Source organism: Candoia aspera, chromosome 1, assembly GCF_035149785.1.
Source record: "Candoia aspera isolate rCanAsp1 chromosome 1, rCanAsp1.hap2, whole genome shotgun sequence".
In the NCBI taxonomy this organism is placed as follows: Eukaryota; Metazoa; Chordata; class Lepidosauria; order Squamata; family Boidae; genus Candoia; species Candoia aspera.
Window position 1 is genome coordinate 48,784 of NC_086153.1, and position 23,408 is coordinate 72,191.

The window sequence follows — 23,408 nt, forward strand, 5'->3', positions numbered from 1 at the left end:
CTCCTCTTGGGACACCCCCGGCTGGGACCCGGAGCATGCCTTTCCTGCCAGATCTCACAGGATAGGTAGGTACAATCAGGGAAAGACAGTCCCACAAGTAACTCAGCCCCAAGCCATGAAGAGCTTTATGGGTCACTACCAGCATCTTGAATTGAGCCTAGAAGCATACTGGCAACCAATGCAGCTCGCAGAGCAGAGGTGTTACATGCACTGAATTAAAGGCACCCATAACTGCCCACCACTGAATTTTGCACCAGCTGAAACTTCCAGATGCTCTCAAACGGCAGCCTCCTAGAATGCATTGCAGTACAGGTAGTCCTTGAGTTACAACTGCATTTGGGACCGGAATTGCCATCAGTAAGCAATGCAGTCATAAAGTGGGCGTCACAGGACTGTGTCACTTGGTGGCAGCAATCCAGGAAGTCCTGGTTGCCGTAACCCCAGACTCAGGGGCCATTAAGCACGAAGCGGAGGGAGTCCCAGGTAAAGAGTGCAGGGGTGCCCCATCTCCCATCATCTTTCCCCCTAACCATCAAAACAGTGATGTTTTGGCTCACCCTCAATCCCACAGAACTCAACAGCATCCCAGTCATGTGATTGCCATTTGCAACCTTCTTTGCTGGCTTCCTATGAGCAAAGTCAATAGAGAAACCAGCAGGAGGTTGCAAATGGCAACCACATGAAGTTCTCGCTTAACAACAGCACAGGATTCACTTAACAACAGCAACTGGAAATGCTGGAATTTTGTTTGCAAAGTAGCATAATCGTGATGTTGCACAACTCTGTTGCTTAGTGATGGAAATTCCAGTTCCAGTTGCCATCATTAAGTGAGGACTACCTGTAGTGAAGATGATCACAGAAACAGTCTGTGATGAAATGTGAGGATAGCCTTGGAAGACAAGGAGAAGAGAAGCCTAGGGAATGATCAGATAAAAGAGAAAGGAGCCTACAACAGAGTAATAGTCAGAAAAAGAAAGGCAGGCCTAATTACTCAGGTGGTAAATAGGGAGGGCGGGAGATTTGTACTTTCAGACTTGCAAGATTCTGTTAATGTAGCCTTACAATAAAGTAGATTTAGCTCATCTGGTCGTATTTCCTGTCTGGTGTACCTGGGATCGGCTGACACACTCTCAGTAGTCTTTGAGAACTCCTGGAGAATCAAAGAGGTCCCAGAAGGCTGGTGAAGAGCAAGTGTATTCCAAAAGGGGAAGGAGGAAGACATGGATAGTTAAAGATCTGTCAGTTTAATGTCTATACTGGTCAAAGTCCTTGCAAAGACTATCAAGCTGTATATTTATGAGCATTTGGCTAGGCCTGTTCCAATTAACAGGGTCAAGGAACGGTTTGTTAAAAAGAAATTGTGTCAGATTAACCTTATCTCCTTCCTTCTTAGTGTTACTAGCCTGGTAGATGTAGGCACCGCGTGAGGTTCTTCTTCCTAAAATGGCAAACCCGGGCCAGGGGATGCTACTGTGGGCCATACACGCAGTTGCCTGCACGACTGCGCCCAAGGGTGGCACGAACGGTTCCCGTCAGCCTGGAGAGAAGGGCCACGGGCCGTTCGGGGCCTCAACCGGAGGAGGCGGATAAGCGAAGCCGGGGAGGAAGGCGGCCAAACATACGGAGCGGAGAGAGAGGGAAGGTCCCGAGAGCGCGAGACAGGCGGAACGGGGGGAGAAATGGAGGGGGCGGAGGGGAAGCGTCAGGTTCCGCCTCTGGGGAGGGAAAAGGGGAAGCCCGGCCCGGGCCTGGAAGGGACCTCCTGGGACGGCGAGGGGCACAGCGGCCGCAAAGCCGGCGCTCTCCTGGCCCCGGACTCCGCCCACTCGGAGTCCGCTCTCCGGCGCGGTCGGCGGCCCGGCCCGATCAGCGCAGGAGCCGCTCCCCACCAGGAAACCCCTTTCCCTCCGGGCCCGCTCTCCGGCAAGGCCAACCACGGGCTGGGCCCGGCTACCCCCTCACGGCAGCCCCAATGCTTCGGCCAGCCTGGCTTTTCCGGCCCCCGAGTCCGCCCCACCCCCGTCCGGACTGGCTCTCCAGTCTTCCGACCCGGAGGGGCCTTCCACTGGCCCTGCCGCAGCTGCTCCCGCGAGTGACCGGCATCGATTCGCAGCCGCCAGAAGCGCAGGCCTGGCCTACGCTCCCTACGCTCCTCGCCCTCCCCTAAGCGCGGACTCTGAGCGCGTGCAGAGTGCCGGACGCCCCCCTCCGCCCGTCCTCAGCGGGAAGGAGCGAGCCCCCCCGCCGCGCCTAAGGCCAACCCTGCGCGGCTCCCGCGTCCGGCCGGCGGTTGGCAAGGGCCAGCCGTTGCTAGGGAGGGCGGAGAGGCGGGGTGGCGCATGCGCGCCGTGCTCGCACTGCCCGGATGTAGCGGGAGGAGGTGCCGCCGCCATCTTTGCTCGGAGAGCAGCGAGAGCTGATCGTGGCTGAGCCCCCCCGCCGCCGGACCATCGGTCTCCATCCGCCCCGCGCCGCCGCCCTCGCCCTCGCCCCACGGACATGGACGACCGGGAGGACCTCGTCTACCAGGCTAAGCTGGCCGAGCAGGCCGAGCGCTACGATGGTGCGCGGGGCGGCGGCGGGAGGGAGGGGAGAGGAGGGGACGGCGCCAGGCGGAGGGGAGGCTGCGGCCGCCGGGCTGGGGCAAAGCGAGATGGCCAGCGTCGGACCAGAGCCGGGCGGCGGGGCAGCGCCGACAAAATGGCGGCGCGGGTGGCGAGGGAGGAGGCAGCAGGGCGGGAGCGCCGGGCGGGGGGCGCAGACAAAATGGCGGCCGCGCGCCCAGGCGGCGGCGGAGGAGGAAGCCGCGGCAGCGCCCGGGGGACCAGGCTCCCCGGCTCGAGAGTGGGGGGAGGAGGAGGCGCCCCCGCCCCGCCGCTTCCGAGCCGCAGGGCCTTTCCGCCGCGGGGGCTATTGGGTCCCCTCGGCGGGGGCTCCGGGCGCCCGGCCCTCCCCCGAGAGCCGCGGGGGGTGAAAGGATCCCGAGGCGTGGGCGCGGCGCTTGGGCTCCGGGCGGATGCCCCGGATTGTGGGCCGAGGGCCCGAGACCGGAAGCGCGGGGTACGCCAAGGAGCCCGACAGCCCCGCGTTGCTCAGGCTGCCCCCAGGCGCTGCCCGCGGCCGACTCGAACGCCTTGGCCCGTTGCTTCCTGGGTCCTGCTGCAGCCTCTTGCTTTCTTTCGTCTGGCCCCTTCTTTTTAATCTTTCTCGGCGCTGCTCCTGCACCATGTCTTGAAATGCGTTTCTCTTTCTCGAAATAGAAAAACTATGTAGAATCCGTAATATGCTGACCTTTCTCAGAACGCAAGGGGAATACTTCCAGTGCTGTTCCCCAGCACCTCTCTGGCTGGGGTGGTTCTTTGCCTAGTAGATCAGATCTGAGAAGGCAGGAAAAGGCCAAACAGCCTTGTACAGAGAATGAGAACAGGAGGCAAACCAGTATGACAGACCAAACTCCTGTTGTTTGTTTTTGTTAAGAGTGTATGTCAGCAAAGGTGAGCTGGCCAGTGAGCAGGCGAGCAACCTACCTGGGAGGATATCAGTTCGTATGGGAATAACATCCATTTTGGGAATCATCACCACTTCACATTGTACATGGAAACAAGCAAAAGACCAGCCTAATTCCTGTATCTCAGATCCTTGTGCTCCTGGCTGCTCACCTCAAATACCTTAAGGGTATTTCTAATTCATTCCACAACAAACATTCTCTGGGCATGGACCTAAAAAAGAATAATACAAAAAATCAACAGTACTTACCATATGAAATTAAGAACAGTCATTCCCATATGTTGGACCTGAACCAAGAATGGATCAGAATCCATTATGCATTTTGGAACCTCTAAATAGTGAGTGTTGCTGTAGTTTGCCTGTTCTTCCCATCTAAGAATGTTGACAAGTTGTCATTTAAGCTCTAAAATAGGCTTAATGAAGTATTTTGAAAACACATATTTCTGTGGAAAATCAGAATCCTGCCCACAACCCTAAGCCTGGGTATTTTGCATCATTGCTCGCTCAAATGTTAAAGTTACCCTGTAGACATCAGAAGGGCTTACCTTCTTATGATCTAAATTCTGCAATACACAGGAGGTAGGGAATAGCTTTGCCTGGTGCTGAAACATTGTGTTGTGTTAGGTTCCTAGGAAGTTAGCAGAGGCCCCTGAAAATTTATTTATCAAATTTTTATTACCGCCCATCTCCCCCCCAAAGGAAGGACTTGGCAGTTTACAAAACAATTAAAATTCAGTATCAATATAAATATAATAAATATACAATAAGAATAAAATATAGTGAAATCCCAATGGCTAAAAGCTGTGTTTCAGTCCATGAGTAAAAATCGTCCTAGGGTGCTGGCCATCCCCACGAATGGCTGTTCCCCAGCCAAGCATGATGACAAAACCAAGTTTTTAGCTTTCTGTGGAAGTCCAGGAGCAAGGGGGCTTGTCTCACCTCTGGGGGAAGGGTGTTCCATAGGGCAGGAGCTACTGCAGAGAAGGCCCACTCCTGGGCCCCGTCAGATAGAATTCCTTTACAGATGGGATCTGTAGCATGTCCTCTGCATGACCAGATGGGACGGGTCGATGTAATGGGGATGAGACGGTCCCTCGGGTGGCCTGGCCCCATGCCATGTAGGGCTTTAAAGGTCATAACCAACACCTTGAATTGAACCCAGAGGCAAACTGGGAGCCAGTGCAGCTCACATAGCAAAGGTGTTTTGGGATCCAGGCAGGTGCATATGAGAGAAGATCATAGTCATGGAGTTGAAAAGGATCTTAGGGGGATCTCATCCCCTTGCTCAGCACAAGATCCACTAAAGCATCTTGGCAGATGACCAGTCAGCCTCTGAAAACAGCCCCTGAAGGAGAACTTGCCATTTCATGTGGCAACCTCTTCCAATGGCTGACTGGTCATACAGTCCATAAGTTCCTCCTGACATCTAGCCTGAACTTGCTTCCTTTAGCTTTAACCCTTGGGTTCTGGTCCTGTCCTCTGGGGCAATAAGGAATCACTCCACTTCTGTGTGGCAGTCTGTCAGATATTTCACAACTGCTATTACATCTCCCCTCAGTTGTGTCTTTTGTAGGCTAAACATAACCAATTTTTTTAACTTTGTCATGGGGTCTTCTGGCCATTCAGCATCTTAGTCGCCATCCTCCAAAGTCACTCTCGTTTGTCAGTATCCTTTTTGAACTATGATTCCTAGAGCTGGAAAGTAGAGGGCAACAGTTCCTTCCCATAATCTGGAATCTGCTTCAGTTAATGCATCCCATTGCTGGCTTATATTTAACATGTGGATAAGGACACCCAGATCCCTTTCACATGTCCTACTGCCAAGCCAGGTCTCCAGATCATGTTGTTAATAGGTATTTTCACTGCCTTGAGTTAAATATAAAAAAAGCAGGATGAAAATCTAATAATGACAATTCAAAGATAATGACTTGATTCGTGCCCAGCAAGAATATGGGACGTAGCATAGCTGGAAAGCACAGGCACATGTGATCATCTTGGCCGGTCCTCTTGAATAAGCTTCAGAGCCATCACTGTCACAGAGGGGCACGTTGCTGTAGTGAAATGGGTGGGTGAAATAAAGTACTCATGGCTTTATGTGAATCCAGCTGCACCTACCTTAACTTCATTTGCTAAGCAGTTGCACATCAGGATGCTCCCTTTCATATCCCCTGTACTTTCCTGTAGCCTATGCTAATCCCCTTTCTTCACACTATGGGGGAGAGGGTGTGCAGGCGGTGGCGAGAGGCAGAAGCACTCAAGGGAGCTGGCTGCATTTGGAATCTCGGTGATTCCCCCCTCTGATTGCTGCTGCTGCAGCTTTGCTTTCAGGGCTGCCTTGAAAATCAGAAGGCTTCCATCAGAACTCAATTGGCTTACATCATAAGGTGTTTTGCTGCAGGCGTTGGTGTCTCAGTCTGGTTTGTCTGTTTGTGGCTCAGTCTGGTTTGTCTGACAGTCAAATAGGCCCTGGTTGCTTAGGATAAGTTAGGGTCGGCGTTGGTTTCATTTTTGATGGATGAGTATAAAGTTTATTCTCATGTTTGGCACTAGAGGCCTGACATGTAAGTTTTTATGTATATGTGCGTGTGTATATGTCTGTGTGTGTGTACACACACATGTATGTCTGTGCGTGTTGTGTGTATATATTTTAGAAATGGTTGAGTCAATGAAGAAAGTGGCTGGAATGGATGTGGAGCTGACAGTCGAGGAAAGAAACTTGCTGTCTGTTGCATATAAAAATGTGATTGGTGCCAGAAGAGCCTCCTGGAGAATAATCAGCAGCATCGAGCAGAAGGAAGAGAACAAAGGTGGGGAAGACAAATTGAAGATGATCCGGGAGTACCGGCAAATGGTGAGTGCTGCTACTGTTGTGTCTTCTCTTTCCCCCAAATCACGCTTGAAAGTGGCTGTGTTTTGTTTTGCAAGGTTGGTGTAGCCATGGCATTTGGGCAGAGTGAAGCTGCAGGTACCTTTTTAGACCTTTCCCCTCCACTGTCCTGGGTGCACATACCACAACTTTTGTTGTTCTGGCGTTCCAGCGCAGCTCTTCTTTTTTCACTTTCTTCCTCCAGTGGGCTAAATATTAGCTCTATTTCTGAAGATAGGAATGGCTTGCTATGGATGGGAGCTGTGGGATCTCTCCAGAGACTTCTGAGTGTGTCTACGCACGTATCTTCTTTTCAGTGGTCTAATAAACTGTGTTGAGTTGCGGAAAGATACGCTCCTTACTAGAGACTTCAGTTCTTTGAGCATGGCTCTAGGTGTAGCTGGAACTGAATTATTCAATTATTCCGTAGCCAGTGTGTTTACTGGCTATGGAATAATTGTTGAGGATGTGGAAGAGATGGAATGGTGCCTCTTGAATAAGAGCATTTCACACTGTAGCATTATGCAATAGATTTTGCTGGTTTATGAATGGAATTTAAATTCTACTCAGATACTGAGTTGGCTAAGAGAGTGACCATTGTCCCTTGGGGAAGGCGGCCCTCTAGATTCCTCAAATAGATTCAGGAAATGGGGTATCTTCATTATTGTAAGGCAGATTTCCAATATATGAAGTTTTGGTAGCCTTAAATAGAAACTTGAGATACTTAGAAAGAGGTATACTCTATAGTTTCTCATGCCGTAGGTAGATTCTTTGTACATGTTGCTCTGTCTGAGCTATACTTAAGTTCCATGACCCTAAAGACCATTTATGTTATATGGCACTGAAGGCAGGATCCTAAACAAAACCCCATTTGTTGAATCAAGCCAAAATGGCCCATTAGTATCACTTATTGTTTTGGACCAGAGGGTGGGTAAATTATTCCAGGAAACTCAAACACAAAAGGACATAATAGCAGTTCTCTGCTTCCTTCACTGTCCTCAGTCCTTGTTTTCAGCAAGAATGCTCTCAAAACGGGTGATTTCAGCTAATGAGAAACTGTTGAGCTCAATAAATATATCTGAATCTTCTTTTTCTTTTTTTTAGCCATATGATTTAAGCCTTAATCTGGACACTAAAATATTGGCAGTCTTTTCTAATTATCCTAAATAATTCAGCTTTCCATTTTGGTGTTGTTCAGCCTAGGGCGGCCGGTTTGCGTTGGAGGATGTTATGATTGCTTTGGCTTTGCAGAGGTCACTGAAACTTTGTGTGCATGTGTCCCTTTGTAAGTCAAGGCCTCTTGGACTTTGGGGTCAGATAGTGCGCTCCCTGGACGTGATTTCAAGACAAAGTCTGAGATTTCCTCCTTTGAAAGGAAAGCAGACGCCTGTGTTAGGGCAGTAGAGCTGCATAGTAATTCTACATGCCATGATCACTTGCACTGACAAACTGTGTGGATGTGCATCAGAGGTTTTCTAGATATTTAGGAGTTTTGAATATCTTCAGTTCCTAATAGAAAATATTAGGCAACTTAGTCACAACAACTGAATTTTTTCTTTGGTGGGGTTGTAATACACCCCGGCTGATGTGGTACTGTGATGGGAACAGTCCCTCACTGGAACCAGCTAGATCTCTCTGTACAGAACCGTCTCATATCAGGCTGCTCTGCTTGGGAAGGAGCTTGGGATAAGAGAGAGATGCATTTCAAGAATTGCTGGGAAAATATGACAAGAGTTTGTGGCATGTTGGGATCAATCAGCCGTCTGATGAAATTTGTACCCAGGAATAAACCCAACCATTGCTTTCTCAGCACCCTGGCTTTGGGGCTGCGAGACAGAAACAGTTGGTCAGGAAGCACCCCTGTGTTCCATTTGGGTAGAGAATGGGGTGTCACAGCAGCAGGTCAAAGATAATGGAAAGATAGATACTGTATCCCAGTCTAGTTTCCCAGCTTCTCCTGTAGGCGCTGCTGGGGGGGTGGTTCAGGTCGGCTGCATAATGCTGGAGCCACTAGCTGTGACTAGACCAGCAGTATGTGGGGCATCCTTTTCCAAAGCTGCTTTCTGAAAAGCTGGAGAAATGTATTAGTCATAATTTGACTAGAGGGTGATGACGGTTATTTTTCTCCTGCTAATACGTTGTTGGCTGAATTCAGGTTTAAATGCTTTGATTAAACCTAGGTTCTCTGAAATCAGCTTTCCTTTTTTCTCTCTCTCTCTCTCTCTCTTCCAAGGTTGAGACCGAATTGAAACTAATCTGTTGTGATATTCTGGACGTACTGGACAAACACCTCATTCCAGCAGCCAACACTGGTGAATCGAAGGTTTTCTATTATAAAATGTAGGTACCAGATTGCAGGCACAGTATGTGAAAGGGAATGCACCTTAACTACATCTCTTATTTATGGAAATCCTCTCCCTCATAAGAAGCAAATCTGAATGATAGAAACTGGTCTTTTCCTACATGGACAGAGACATGGAACAGCCTGGTGGCAGGGAGGCCAGTTTATGCGTGAGGAAAACGGGCAGAGCTTCCACCTGGCTAGGCAGGAGGACAAGCAGGAGGGAGAAGCAAAGGATAAAGAGTAATTACAGCTCCTGCATTCTTTGTGTCATATATCTAGTTTTTCAACCCATATAACTCAGTTAACTCTTAAATGCATCCTTTTTTCCTCTCCAATACATTTTAAAGGTTTTTAAGGTTTGCTCTACCTTTCCAAACTCTCATGTGTTGCCCTGGCTTTAGGAGGGTGTCCTTAGTCAGCCTGGCTTGGCTTTTAGGAACGTTTTAATCACAGCCCCATCTTGATTAGGTAGATTATAAAGTATTTTATGAAGGAAAGCAGTAATTAAGATGGTTTTGCATAAGTATTCTGTATTTGATATTGTTGCAGTCTTAAACTAACATGGTGGGCTATATACATCAGTTTTAGTCAAGCATTTGTGTATGAAACAGTTGAACTAAGTTTTTCTAACTCTCGCAGATCTGATTGTGCATAGGTTAAGATTAGAGACAGTACTTCCATATATAGGGTCCTTTCAGCCATAGTTAGAACTTGTACCTTGGATACATTTGTCATTTTTCCCCTTTCTGGTCTTAAATCTTTGCTTTATTATGGCCTGGCCACATCCACCCTCACAGAAAGAAAGAGGGAAACGGATAAGAAATTACCATGATTGGTAGCTTGAAGGAAAGACTGATAGTTGCTGGACACACTCGAACCATTTATTTTTATCTGGCGAGGATGAAATATGTATTTAGTAGGAACAGTATATAGCTGATCTGTCAGCTGTATGCTGGTCCCAAGCCTAAATAAATGGGGAGGGACAGGGAAAGCAATGGTGAACTACCCTGCAGCAAAATTTTACCAGAACGCTTTATGGCAAGAGCTCAGTATGATGCAGATATGGATACCAACAGCGGACCCTCCAGGCTGGATGGTAGCCTACAAGCCACTGGAGATGAGCAAGGGCTAAGCTTAGTAGTCAGGGTTTTGATGACGTTGTTGGGGGAAAGCCTATAGGAAGCCCAACAACTGATGGTGCCCATGATGAAAGGGGCAGCCTGCGCTGTACAAAGTTTTACCAAATTGGTACATGGAATGTCAGAGGCATGTCCCTTGGCAAATTGGAAATTGTAAAACAAGAAATGACCTGAACGAACACAGACATCCTTGGTATTAGCGAGTTGCACTGGACAGGCAACGGTCAATTTAAATCAGATTAGTTTACGGTCTATTTTTCTGGAAGCGTCAACACCAGACGAAAGGGAGTTGCATTCACTGTAAGCAAACAAGTTGCTAAATGTGTCGAGAATCACAGAGCACGCATTGATCATATAATATCCATCCAAATCTGAGGCAAGCCACTCAACAGCACCATAATACAAGGCTATGCATCATCTGCAGACTCAAGTGATGATGAAATTGAACATTTTTACAGTGAGCTTCAAAGTGCTCTTACACAAGTACCTAAAAAGGACCTTTTGTATATTATGGGAGATTTCAGTGCAAAAGTAGGCAAAGGAGAAAATGCAAGAATAGGCAAGTTCGGGTTAGGCGAAGGGAATGAAGCTGGTGACCACCTAGTGCAATTCTGCCAGGAAAATCATCTCAGCATAATGAACACATGGTTTATTCAACCTAAGTGGCGTTTGTACACATGGACAGCACCAAATGGACAACATCAAAACCAGATTGACTTCATCTTATGCCAGCAACACTGGAAAATCTCAGTCACATCTGTAAAGACACTTCCAGGTGCTGATTGCAGCACAGACCATCAGCTATTAGTGGCCAAAGTGAAAAGGAAAGGCATCATCCCAAAAAGTTTAATGTAAACAACATTTCACCAAAGTATGCTGTGGAAATTAAGAACAGGTTTGATCAACTGAATCTAAATGGAAAAGATCCAGATGAACAATGGCGGGAAATCTGAGATAACATCATTGAAATTGCTGAAAAGCATGCGCCATTCCAAAAACCAAAGAGAACAAACAAGTGGCTATCTGACAACATCAAAATAGCTGATCAGCGAAGGGTAGCCAAAGCCAAAGGCAACAAGGACAAAGTCAAAAAGCTGAATGCGGTTTTTCAATGTGAAGCTAGGAAGGACAAAAATAGGCAACTTGAGGAGCAAAGGCATGTTTGCTGAAGTGAAAATTATGCAATCTAGCTTCTCTGCACAAAAAGGAACAGTCAAGGATGGCATCGAAAATGTACTAACCAACTAGCAGAAGGTGGAAAGAATACCCAGAAGAGCTATATGCCAGCTCGACTTACCACCAAGATGGTAATGATGATGGCCCAATGGACAAAGAACCAAACGTTTTGGAAGAAGTAGAATGGGCCACAGTGAAATTGCCAAACAAAAAAGCCCCAGGTATTGATAAGATACCTTTTATATTTATTATCTTATTTATGTTTTTAAACTGTGACTGAGGCTTAGATGTTTTTACTATCCTTTTTATTGTAAACCGCCCAGAGTCCCCCATCGGGGGAGAGGGGCGGTAATATAAATAATAATAATAATGCCACCTGCAGAACTACTAAGACCGGTGCCAGCCAACATCATCACTGTCTTGTGTCAAGAGATATGGTCTACTTGCAGACTGGATAAGATCAGTTTTTATCCCATCAGCAAAGAAAGGCCATGCCACAGACACTCCAGTTACCGCACAATTGCGTTGATTTCTCATGCAAGCAAGATTCTACTAAAGATTATACAGCAGTGGCTACAGAGTGTCACCAATCGGGAGCTACCTGATGTTCAAGCTGGCTTTAGAAAGGGGCGTGGCACTCAAGATCACATTGCCAACTTCAGATGGATTATGGAAAAGGCACATGAATACCAAAAGGATCTATATATGTGTTTTGTCAATTACAGCAAAGCTTTTGACTGTGTAGAACACAATAAACTATGGGCGGCTCTGCATGATCTTGGTGTCCCTCCCCATCTGATCAGACTTGTCAGATCACTATACGCTGACCAGGAAGCAACAGTGAGAACACTCTACGGTGACACAGATTGGTTCAGGATCTTCACGGGTGTTAGACAAGGATGCATTTTATCTCCACTCCTTTTCAACCTCTGCTGAAGTGAAATTAGACCTAGAGTTGCTTGATATTGGAGTGACGATTGGTGGAAGAATCATAAACAATTTGAGGTATGCAGATGACATGGCATTACTGGCTGAAAATAAGAAAGGCCTGGAAAAACTGATTCTGAAAACCAAGGAAGAAAGTGAAAAAATGGGACTGATCCTCAACGTCAGGAAAACAAAGACAATGACAACAGCAGCAGGTGGACAAGTGACGTTTAAATCAGTCCAGGATTTCATCTTTCTTGGATCGAAAATTGTCCACGGTGGCAAATCTACACCTGAAATCGAACGCAGGGTAACTTTAGGCCGCACTGCAATGGTCAGCATGAATAAGATCTGGAAGAGCAAAGATATCACCCTAAAAAGGCAGACTCGTCAGAGCAGTGGTCTTCCCCATAATGATGTATGGGTGCAAGAGTTGGACAATAAGAATGGATGACCAAAGAAGAATTGACAATTTGAATTGTGCTGGCGTAGATTGTTATATTTACCATGGACAGCCAGAGTAACCAACAGAGAGGTGCTGGTCCATATAAAACCAGATGCATCATTAGAAGCCAAAATTGTAAGACTACGGCTGGCTGACTTTGGCCACGTCATACGTGCAAACTCACTAGAGAAGTCGGTGATGCTAGGAATCGTGAGCGGAACAAGAGGCAGGCCAAGAATACGCTGGCTCGACACCATCAAAGCAGACACCAAGATGAACATCCAGCAGTTGAAAGAGGCCACGCTTGATAGGGCTGCATGGAGAGCTCTCGTCCATAAAGTTGCCAAGAGCCAGACACAACTGACTGGTTAAAACTCAGGAACAGTATAAATATTCCTATTTTGAGAGCTGATTGGATTGATTCTTTTGATGCAGAAAGGCCTTTTAACTCAGTGACAGGGTTTGCACAGAAGAATAAGCCAAGATTTGGAGGAATCTGTCCTTGTGTCATCATGAATGTACAGCTTGCTTGGTTCTTCTCATTAATGCAATAAATTGCATAGGCTTTGTGCTTCCTTTCCAGTTCAAGATGAATTGAACCCAAATGAGTCCTGATTTCTATTTCTGCTTGCAAAGAGAGAAATGAGCTAAGATGTTCACTTTGGGCAAGCAGGTTTAAGCAGGTTAATTGTTTAAAGTTTATGTCTCTCCCCTCCCCCCCCCCGCTTCAGCTAAAAAAGCTCCCAGAGTAGCTTGCTTACAGTCCGTGGTAACACACACACACACACACACACACACACACACACTTTGGTCCTTTGGCAGACAGGTGGACTGGCCCTGCTTCCCCTCCCAATTTTGCTTCATTTTTATTACAATGCAATATTTAGCTGCTGGGAGGGGAATCGAGTAATCATATGTGCAAGCTGGACTTTGTTCTTGGCAAACTATGATTCATGAGGATCCCAGGTTATTGTGTCATACAAATGTGGCCAGTTAATATAACAATAATAATAATTTATTAAACTAATATGCCTTTTCAGTGATGCTGGGCAGTTTAAAAATTGTTAAAAACAAAACAACAACAAAAACAAAAAGGAACAAGGATGGCAGAGAGGAAAAACCTGGATAGGGACAAAGAAAAAGAGGAAAAGGGAGCTTCAATCACATTCGCCAAAGGCCTGGGCAAAGATCCAGGTCTTCAGGGGCCTTTGAAACACCAGTAGGGGGGGCTATTCAAATCTCAGGGGGAACCTCGCAGGCGCTGCTGCAGAGAAAGCACACTTCTGGGCTCCCGACAGATGGCATTGTTTCATTGAAGGAACCCGAGGTGCAGCTTCAGGATATTAAGATTGATGCTCCTTTAACGTAAAAACATTTACAATGTTCCTAAAAAGTAAAAATAGGATTTAGTCTCTCCATATCTCTCCTTTCAATCAGAAATAACACTCAGGATTGGTTCTCAGTAAAATAGAAATGAAATAATGAGATTATGTTTAAAATACTAAAATTCAACCATTTATCTCATTAGTTAGAAATAACAGCACTGCAAATAGATTGAAATCTACTTCAGTAAGTCGTCTTGCATACCCAAGACCTTGACTTGCTGGTGATTGCTTTTTCTTTCCTTTCCCAGGAAAGGGGACTACCACAGGTATCTTGCTGAGTTTGCCACAGGAAATGACCGAAAGGAAGCTGCCGAGAACAGCTTGGTGGCTTACAAAGCTGCTAGTGATATTGCAATGACAGAACTTCCTCCAACACATCCCATCCGCTTAGGACTTGCCCTCAACTTCTCTGTTTTCTACTATGAAATTCTTAATTCTCCTGACCGTGCCTGCAGGTGAGTAAGCCACACACAAGCAGAATAATAAAAGAAGCTGGAGTTCCTAGGGAGCCGCGCACATTAGAGTCCTCCGTCTCCATATAAAGTGCTTTGGGGAACTCCAGACCAAGGCTGTCCTTGGATTAGTCTGGAATACCACCAGAGGGAGAACAAAAGTTTCAGAATTTCCCCCCAGGTATTGGCTGGCGATCAAGCCAGCTCCTGAAAAAAGAGGCTGTTGCAGAAGTAAGAGTCATGGGTGGGGATCTTTATTGCAGGGCTGCTCCTTTGACCTGTTTTGCTCCTGTCGTCATCCCCTGCTTGTAGGTTGGCAAAAGCCGCTTTTGATGACGCAATTGCAGAACTGGATACGCTGAGCGAAGAAAGTTATAAGGATTCTACACTTATCATGCAGTTGTTACGTGATAATCTGACACTATGGACTTCAGACATGCAGGGTGATGGTGAGTAACCCAGCCAGGTCCAGCCTTCCCTGTGACCTCGTGTTCAAACTATAGCAGAATATGAACATATCCCTGGGCACAAGCCTAGGCAACTGGGAACTCTTAGGGGCTAGATAGGGAGATCCTTTCTGAAGTGAGAGTGGAATAAAAGATGCTTCTTTCCCCCTGGGGCGTTGTCTTCTCCACAGAGTGACCAGCCCCAGAGAGTCTTTTATAGCTAGACAGTGGGGCACGCAGTTCACAGGTGGGAAAAAGGGCACCTCCTTCAGCCTCTGTCGGGGCATGAGCACATCAGCCCCCTCTCCTTGCTCACACCTTGAGCTGTTCTTATCCATGGATTTATTATTAAGGTTCCCACAGTCTGACTTTGGCCAAGGATCTAGAAGCCAATAAATTGCTTTAGGGTGGATTTGGCAAACTGCTTCATTTTTTATTAAAAGAATAGCAAAAATAGGAAGAAACCCATCAAAGCATTCTGTAGAACACAGGCCAGTTTTAGGTTTTAAGTCTGCCCAAGTCTTACTGAGCTGCCTGTAACCATTATTTTTGGAATTTTGTGAATCAAAAGGTTTCCTCTAGCATGCCGGTGGATAACCCTCATATAAGCGGGGTGGTGCTAGGTTTGCAAGCACAATGCCGCCCCCCCCCAGTTGCCTAATTGATTATAAAGTTCTTCCACGTGCTCGGAGACTGATTTTCCCCAGAGAGCCCTTTGGTTTTGGTTTTGTGGAGCTGCAATCACTTCTCAATTTGGCCATGGGTTCTAAAAGGGATAGGAGAAAACCTTTCCTGGAGCATAATTTCAGAATTTGAGAAAAGACAGATCATGTTTTAGGTCATATTGGCGCAGAAATATTGAAAATTCAAAAGAGTTCACAAATTTTTAAGCATCACTGTATATATATCCCTGGATCATACGCCTCTCACCTCTCACTCTATGGTTACAACATAATTCACTTTTTTCTATAATCTATCCTGTCTAATCATCAAAACCATAAATCATAAGTTTATTTTTTTCTGTTTCACGCAAAAAGTCTACAAGGGGTTTCCAGTCAGCAATAAAGGTAGACCATCCAGCTTCTACACTGCAGGATTATGTCTGTTTCAAACAAAGGTTTTTGTTTGGTGCTCTGTACTCACTTAAAAGCAATACGCAACCTCTCTGTCATGAGGCAAAGGTCAGATTTAAACATGTTTCTTCATTTTTTTATGTATATAATTTTGATTAAAAGTTTTAAAAAGAAAGATAAAAACTAACAAACTAATACAGAATAAAGAAAAGAGAAAAGAAAGACAAAGCCAAAAGTGCAGAAAAAAGAAAAGAAACAAAATATAAAGAAGTAGCTTCCTATTTTTCTTACAGCAGTCATAAGTACAAGTATAAATTTACTTCTCTCTCTATGGTGACATGATTAACTTTTTTCTATAATTATCCTGTCTAATCATCAAAACAATAAATCATAAGTTTATTTTTTCTGTTTCACACAAAAAGTCTATAAGGGGTTTCCAGTCAGCAGTAAAGGTAGATAATGTCCTTTTTTCAAATCAAGGAAGTCAATTTTGCCATCTCAGCAAATTCCATAATTTTCACCATTCTTCCATTGAGGGTAGCATTGAATCTTCACACCTTTGTGCATATAATAATCTCACTGCAGTTATCATGTATAAAAACAAAGTTCCATTACTTTTTTCCAGCTGTTTGTCCATCAGTCCCAAAAAAAAAAGCCTCTGGTTTCAATTGTATATTTATCTTTAAAATCTTCTGAATTAGCGTTATGTATTTGAATCCCAAAACTTTCTAGCTTTTTACATGTTCACCAAAGCATGATGTCCCTTCTTGTTCACATTTCCAGCATACATTTGAAGTACCTTTATACATTCTAGACAATTTCTCTGGTGACATATACAAACAATATATCATTTTATAAAAATTATCTTTTAGATTATAACAATGTAAATTTCTTTCAACCACATATTCTCCCATTGTTCCATTTGTATATTGTAACCAAAAATTTTAGTCCACTTTATCATATATTCTTTCGCTTGTTCTTCTGTTTCAAATTTCAATAAAAATTTATACATTTTAGCAATAACATATTCATCATTTATACACAGTTCTATTTCAAACTCAGTTTTACACTGTTCAAAACCAAAAATTCTTTTGTCTACTTTAAATCTTTCTAATAATTGTATACAAGGAAACTATTAATAAATATATCCCTCTGCCATCAGATCTTCTCAATTTTATTTTACATTCTCCTTGACAAAATTCTAGTATCTTAACTATAAGTTAGCCATTAGTGTTGACTTATCATTTCTTGCCTATAAAATGCTTCTTGGGCTGAAAGCCACAGAGGTGTTTTCAGGCATAACGGGTTTGTATCTATTCCATAGTCTTAATATGGCACATCTAACAAAATGATTTTTAAAATCTACATTAACCTTAGCTTTATCGTACCTTAATAAACATGTTTACTTCCAAAAAAGTCCCCTTGAATAGCAGGGGACAGAGTTATAAATAAATAAGCATAGAACTCAAAACACTTGAGGAGAAAAGCTGCTAGGTAAATAAACAAGTTTTGTAGTTTGAAAACTGACATTGGCTTTGAGATAAGGTATATGGAAGGTGTAATGTGAAGATTTACCAAATGGATCTGGTGAGATACAGGATGGTATCCCATGTATGCAATGCTGAGGATCATGAGTTTTGATCTGATAAGCTGACAATACGAAGTTCATTCCCCTATATTCTCTTGTGTCCCATATCTTTAATAAGCAGGGTTCATTGCTGGGTTGGTTGGTTGGTTGGTTGGTTGGTTGGTTGGTTTATACATTTATCTGATGCTCATTCCAATAGCTTGGGGCAGTTTACAAGAATATATATATATATATATATATATATATATATATATATATATATATGGCAGTTTACAAGAATATGAATATATATATATATATATATATATTGCATATAAAATTTTTAAATCATTTATCATTTTGGAAGCTTTGAAACAAAGCAGTACAATGTCTGAAACTCAAAAAGTAGATTTTAAGCCCTCTCTAGTGGCAGTTGATTCATGGGACTCACGGTGTCTCAGAGAAAACAACTTGCTGTGATACTAAACATGCCCATGGTAAGAGTTGCAAAACGCACCCCACTGAGGACCTAAGAGTATAATGTAGGCCATACGGTGGTCCTGCAGTTCATCTGGACCTAAAGTGTGTAAGGCTTTATGCAGTCAAGATGTGGGGTTTGGAAAGCAACTAGCAACCAGCATCACTGGTTCAACACAGAGGTGATGTAGCATCTCCCGGATATTCCACTCACCATTGATGCTGCTTAATTCTTGGCCCACCATCTTCAAGGCCTGTCACACTAAGACAAGATTGCATTGCCACCTAGCCTTGAGGCTACCGGCACATGGATCACTGAAAGGAGGTTTCCGTCCTCCAGGTAGGGGTAGTAACACTGCAGATTTAATGCCAGTGTGTCTGAGAACACGCAGAGCGTTTTTCCATTTCTGCTGAACAGCACAACCTGTTCTTCCCAGGAAGGGCATCACTGTCAACCTCAGAGGACATACTCATCGCCTACTAATGCTGTTCTTGTTTGTCCCATCTCTCACCCCAGTAGTTCTTCAGAATTAAAGTGTGTTCTTTCTGTCTTGTTACAGAGTGCACTTTTTGTTTTACTCATTCCCCCAATTCTGGTGAAATGGGGGAGGGGGGGCTGGAGAGCTTGTTCTTTTCCCACCAGCCTGGTTTCCCTGCAGCATCTCCATTCACAGGAGGATGGATAGATGGCTGAGGTGGCTTGGTCTTTTTCTCTTTCTGGACTGGGAGAGTTTGACAAAGGCTGGGAGGAGATTGGGGGCCTCAGCAAAAGCAACAGAGAAAGAGGATGCACACCAGACTTCTGGAAGAAGCGCTAATGGCTTCTGCCCAAAGAGAACGGGATTGCTTGGCAGCAGAGAATTCGTCAGCCCTTGCATTTTTGCACACATAGTCGCCTGCTGGGCCACAAGTGGCTGGCTCCACCATTTTCAGATGTGGTAGGTTGCCACCCATGAACTTCAGTGGTCAGGCAATATTCAGTCAGCTGGTCCCTGAGTCAGACTCCAGATCCTGGCTAGTCCTTAGGCCCAAGACTTCTTTACTAGAAAAGCTGTACGAGGGTTATTTAGGTATTACTGCTCTTGGTTTGTGCTGCCCAATGGAAACCTGTTGCTTTGGGAAATGACTGCAAGAAAAATCTGCCGCCTCAGCTTGTATCTTGCTGACTGGTAAATACTTACAGGGGCAGGTTGAGGAGATAGACTTTAGCTTCTTGGTTACTGTCATGCTTGCAGAAAGTGCTGTCCACTTAAAGGGTTGAGGCTTAGGGTTCAGTGAGGGAGGGGAGTGGTGGGGGCAGAGGACAGTGTGTCTGAAATGCAGGGGTCTGTGTTCTGGTTGCTATATCTCTGGCTTTCCTGTCTTCTGAGGCCTTGCAATTTCAATGCTCAGCAAGTAGATTTGGGCTGAAGTTCATCCCTGTCTCACACTTCCTATAAATATCGTAGTCAAACTCATGGGTTACCTTTTCTTAACTCCCTTTTTTTTCCCTTCCTTTTCCATTGTGTAGATTCTTAAAAGGAACTCCACCTGTTCATTTTCTAATACTCTACTTTGTAAGTCTTCATGATGACCCTGGAGAATATGTTTTCCTCCTTGTCACTCACTAACCCATGCTTGCATCATGCTTGCATATCTGACTCATGCCAGGGCTATGCACCAGCTCTTGTCTCTCTCCTGCCCCTAGTGAAGGTCCAGGGGTACAATCATATCTGGCATCTGATGTTCAATGGGATTCTTGACTACTCCCTCACAGGTGCTGAGGCCTTTCAGTGCATCCCATAACTGTAAAGTCACAACCTAGCCTGCTTGTTTCCTCTGAATTTAGCCTTTCTCGACTCCCATGAACCAGCAAGTTGGACATGTTGTACACATCCCTTTTATGGGCACAAGAGCAATCCCTGAAGTGTTCAAAGGATTGTGGCATTGCGAAAGCTGGGCTTTTCTGCTGGTTGATGTGACCGTTGCATGTAAAGCAACATTAGATGTGTGATCTCTTGATTTTAGGGACTTGTGCTTGCGTGTGGAGAGCCAGATGCCGCTTGCTGGTGGCAGAATGCAGTGGAGCAGTCCTTTTCTGTTGCATGCTTCAGTTGGATCAAGTGGCTCCAAATTAACGAGAAGCATGGAAACATCTGTGGTCAAACGGATCTTGAATCACTTTTGGCCACAGCTTCTTGTATTTGGGGTTGCCAAGTAACTAGAATTTGCTGATAGTGGAGTAAGTTTGCAGGATGAACTAACATGGTACTGCTGATGAGATTTTGACACTGAAAATGGCTTCCTTTGTCCTCCTTTGATTCCCTTGCGGAAGCCCTCTTTGTAGCGGTACCCAAATGTAGGCAGGGAGAACACTTCCGGGGACCTCGCCCTCGATGGCTCCTTACCTTCCCTGCCTCTCTGCTGCAGCCTGGGCTGGGTGGACTGGCCCTGCAGGGGGAGGCTCCCGGACTGCACCAGCAGGCGTCGTAAAGGTAGGGCAGGTGCCTGCTTCTCCCGTCATGACCCAACTGTTTTGGTTTTCCTCCCCAGGTGAAGAACAGAGTAAAGAAGCGCTGCAGGATGTGGAAGACGAGACCCAGTGAGACATCAAGGCCAATAAAAGACCCTGTCTTTGTCCCCCTTCTACCCCACCCCTTCCCCAAAGCCCCTCAGTCTCCCTGGGAGCCATCTTACCTGACGTTGCGATGGGCCCCAGAATTTAGGTTCCTACCCTGTTGGTTTTTTTTTTTTTTTTTTTTTTTTTTTACACAGTTGAAAAGTTCTTTAAAAGGCAAGAGTGAATGTCTGTGGATTTTACTGGTGCCAGCTTTCAGTTTCTTTAAGACACTAACCGAACTGGCTGCGTAGAGGCTTTTTCTGCATTCTTGTGTGTCTTCTGTCGGAGGTAACATCTGGAAGAGATTAGAATTCTAGGGAAGGTATTTTGTGCTATGAAGCGCAGATGGTGGCATTTTTCATTTTTTATAATTGTTTAAACAATTTTATACCAGTGTTTAAAATTGGGCGTTTAGCTTGAAGTTACAGGTTTCTTTGGAACAGTTCTTGCAATGGTTTTGCTGTAAAACAAAAGGAACATCCAAACGGCTGAGGCGACGGTGCTGGTAACGGTTCACAATCCGTGGCTGCTCATTCTTGCCTTCTTCTCTTCCCTTTCCCTCCGAGCAGGTGGCATTGAAGGTGGTGTTGAAAAGCCTGCATGCGTGTTGAGTATCTTTCTCTCCCTTGCCCTGCCCTCTTCGCTAGCTCAACCTCTTTTGTTCAGTATGTGTAACTTGAAGCTAATTTGTACTACTGGATATCTGACTGGAGCCACAGATACAGGATCTGTATTGTTCTTACTGAAACACAGCATGGAATTAACATTAAACTTAAATAAAACAACCCTAAATTAAAACGATGCCAAATGCTACTGCTACTTTACCCTGGTCCCTACTCAGCAAGAGGTGCAGGCAGAACCAGTAGCAGGAAAAGCGCAGTTGATGGGGAGCTGGTGGCTGCAATTCCTTCAGGTAGCCTCAGCCGGCGTTTGTGAACCTGAGTCTATGGCTGGAGGTGGCGTGCCCTCTTCCACGCCAAGGATCATGTCTGCTTGACGGTGGCAACTGAAGGTGGCACTTCTGCCCGCTAAGCAGATGCCGGGTCAGGTTGAGCTAGAGCGCCTCTGAGAACCCGGCCGTGTCCCCCCTTCCCCCCTTTTCCCCACCCTCTGATTTTCTTGGCTGCTTCCTTCCAGTGTTCATCTCAATGTGCGCCGTGTTCGTTTCTTTTGGCCACGGGCTGGTAAATACCGGAAGGATGGTGTGGAAATTTTACATACACTCAGAAACATTTTCCTTCAGTGCTTCAGCTTTTTCTTTCTTCATTTCTTTCTTCGAATGCCTTATCACATACTTCTGGTCTGACCTGTATCCTTGCCTTTTAGTTTCATTTGGGATTCCCCTTTGGACTGAGCAGCAAGTCTGTTGGATAAATAAAATACTGTGTAAAGATTCTGCACCTTGGCGCCCTCTCTGCAAAAGCCTTTCAAAAATGGGAAATCGTTCGGCTGTAATCCAGCATCGAGCAAGCCTTTCGCCTCTTGCAAGAGCGCCGTTGGGAGTGCGTAGAGCGTGTCCCGAGTGCTGCTGGAGAGCAGTTACAAAATGTGTGTGTACAAGAAGGCAGTCTGTCCCGTCCCCCCCCCCCCCAATACACAGGTTTGGCCTTGTCAATATGGCAGGCACCTCCTTAAGCTAAAAATTTCCTGGAAGACACTTGTCATGGGAGGCAGTTGTCTTACGGCACGCTGACGTCCAAGAGGCTGTTTCTTAATCCCTGGTTTTACCAAACATGCGTAGACGTGTTGGGTGGGGCAGGTAGGTGGGGATGTGCCAAGAGAGTGATGTGCGCTGTCTGCACGCACCATATTGGGGACCCGAGTCTTAAGCCCTTCCCCTTCCACGTGGAGCATGAGAAGCCTTCCAGGGTTGCAGAGCTGCCTGTCTTCTACCATTGGCCCTGTGGCTGCAGCCAGAGCTGATGCAGCCAGACTGTAGATTGGCTGGCCGGCCCTGCAGTGAGTCCAAATTACAGGCCCAGTGGCTCTGGGACCCAGTGGGTGATCCTGGACACAGCTCATTTTGAGTAGCCCTGGCAATGGGAGGTCGTTGCCAAGGGCAAAGCAGGAGCCTCCTGAGGGCTTGGCTCTGCACAGACTGTTCCTGCTCTGTCGCGAGCGTGAGCCACAAGAGCAGCTTCACCCAAGCAGACGTTTCCCAGCACTTCCACCCGGCAGCTTGAACAGCTGTAAGATCTTCCCCTTGCCCTTTCTGTTGGGCTGGGCAGGGGAGGGAGACCAGCTGAACCTTACGAGCCCAGCTCTTTCAGGTGGCTCCATGGGTGATGGGCTCAAGCTGTAGGCTAGCTGGGGTCATGGACTTCCAGGAGCAGAGGAGGGCAAGAGGCTGGACATGCAGCTCCCTACTGGGAGGCTGACTTGGGCCAGGCAGGTGTCATCTGAGCCCCTACTGCTCTCTCTGGTCATAATCCTTGCCCAGTTGCAAACAGCATGTGCACAAGGATATTTTCTGGTGCTCGCCCTGTTTGTGAGCTACCTCTGCTCAAAGGCCTTGCCCCAATCAGCAGGCTGACAATGGGCAGAGAGGAGGTGGCAGGCTGAAAGGAGGGGCACCTCCGTTCATGCAAAGTGGCTGCCTGGGAACCCTGCCCCTTCACAAAACATGTCACCCATCACAAAGCTGCAGTTGACCAGAATGCTGCTTTTTTCCTTTATTTAGCGATTCTCCCCCACTTCTGGTCATTTGTTTAAAACAATGGGATGAGGAGGTATCAAGGGAAGTGCCCTGTGAGTAATGGCAAGCTTTGGTGTGTTGCAGCAGCCACTGATCCTAGAGAGAGGGGGGAATGGGCTGTAGTTGAGGGTCAGTGGCTGATTCCTTGGGCTGCATTTCTTCCTGCTCACATCCCAAGGCTGCAGAGGGCTTCAGATTCAAGAATACAATGCGATCCAGAGCATGCAGGAATGCACGTTACTTACCTGTGATTCCAGTTCTGTTGGTAATCATGTGGCTGCCCTCTGCAGCAGCTGCAAGAAAGTTTAAG

The 23,408-nt window shown here is 46.0% G+C and overlaps 1 protein-coding gene across 2 annotated transcripts; it reads left to right on the forward strand.

The window, feature by feature from the left end:
- Positions 1-2,353: 2,353 nt before the first annotated feature.
- YWHAE (tyrosine 3-monooxygenase/tryptophan 5-monooxygenase activation protein epsilon) lies at positions 2,354-21,796 on the forward strand. 2 transcript variants are annotated; one of them, XM_063294554.1, is made up of 7 exons: positions 2,354-2,563; positions 6,159-6,358; positions 8,607-8,713; positions 14,038-14,244; positions 14,554-14,690; positions 19,315-19,360; positions 20,337-21,796. In XM_063294554.1, exons 1-6 carry the CDS (start codon positions 2,500-2,502, stop codon positions 19,320-19,322), a joined length of 723 nt encoding a protein of 240 aa, XP_063150624.1. In that variant the 5' UTR covers positions 2,354-2,499; the 3' UTR covers positions 19,323-19,360; positions 20,337-21,796. The 2 variants fall into 2 exon arrangements, with proteins under 2 accessions (XP_063150624.1, XP_063150614.1); XM_063294544.1 differs by lacking the exon at positions 19,315-19,360 and having other exon boundaries at positions 2,355-2,563.
- Positions 21,797-23,408: the final 1,612 nt, after the last annotated feature.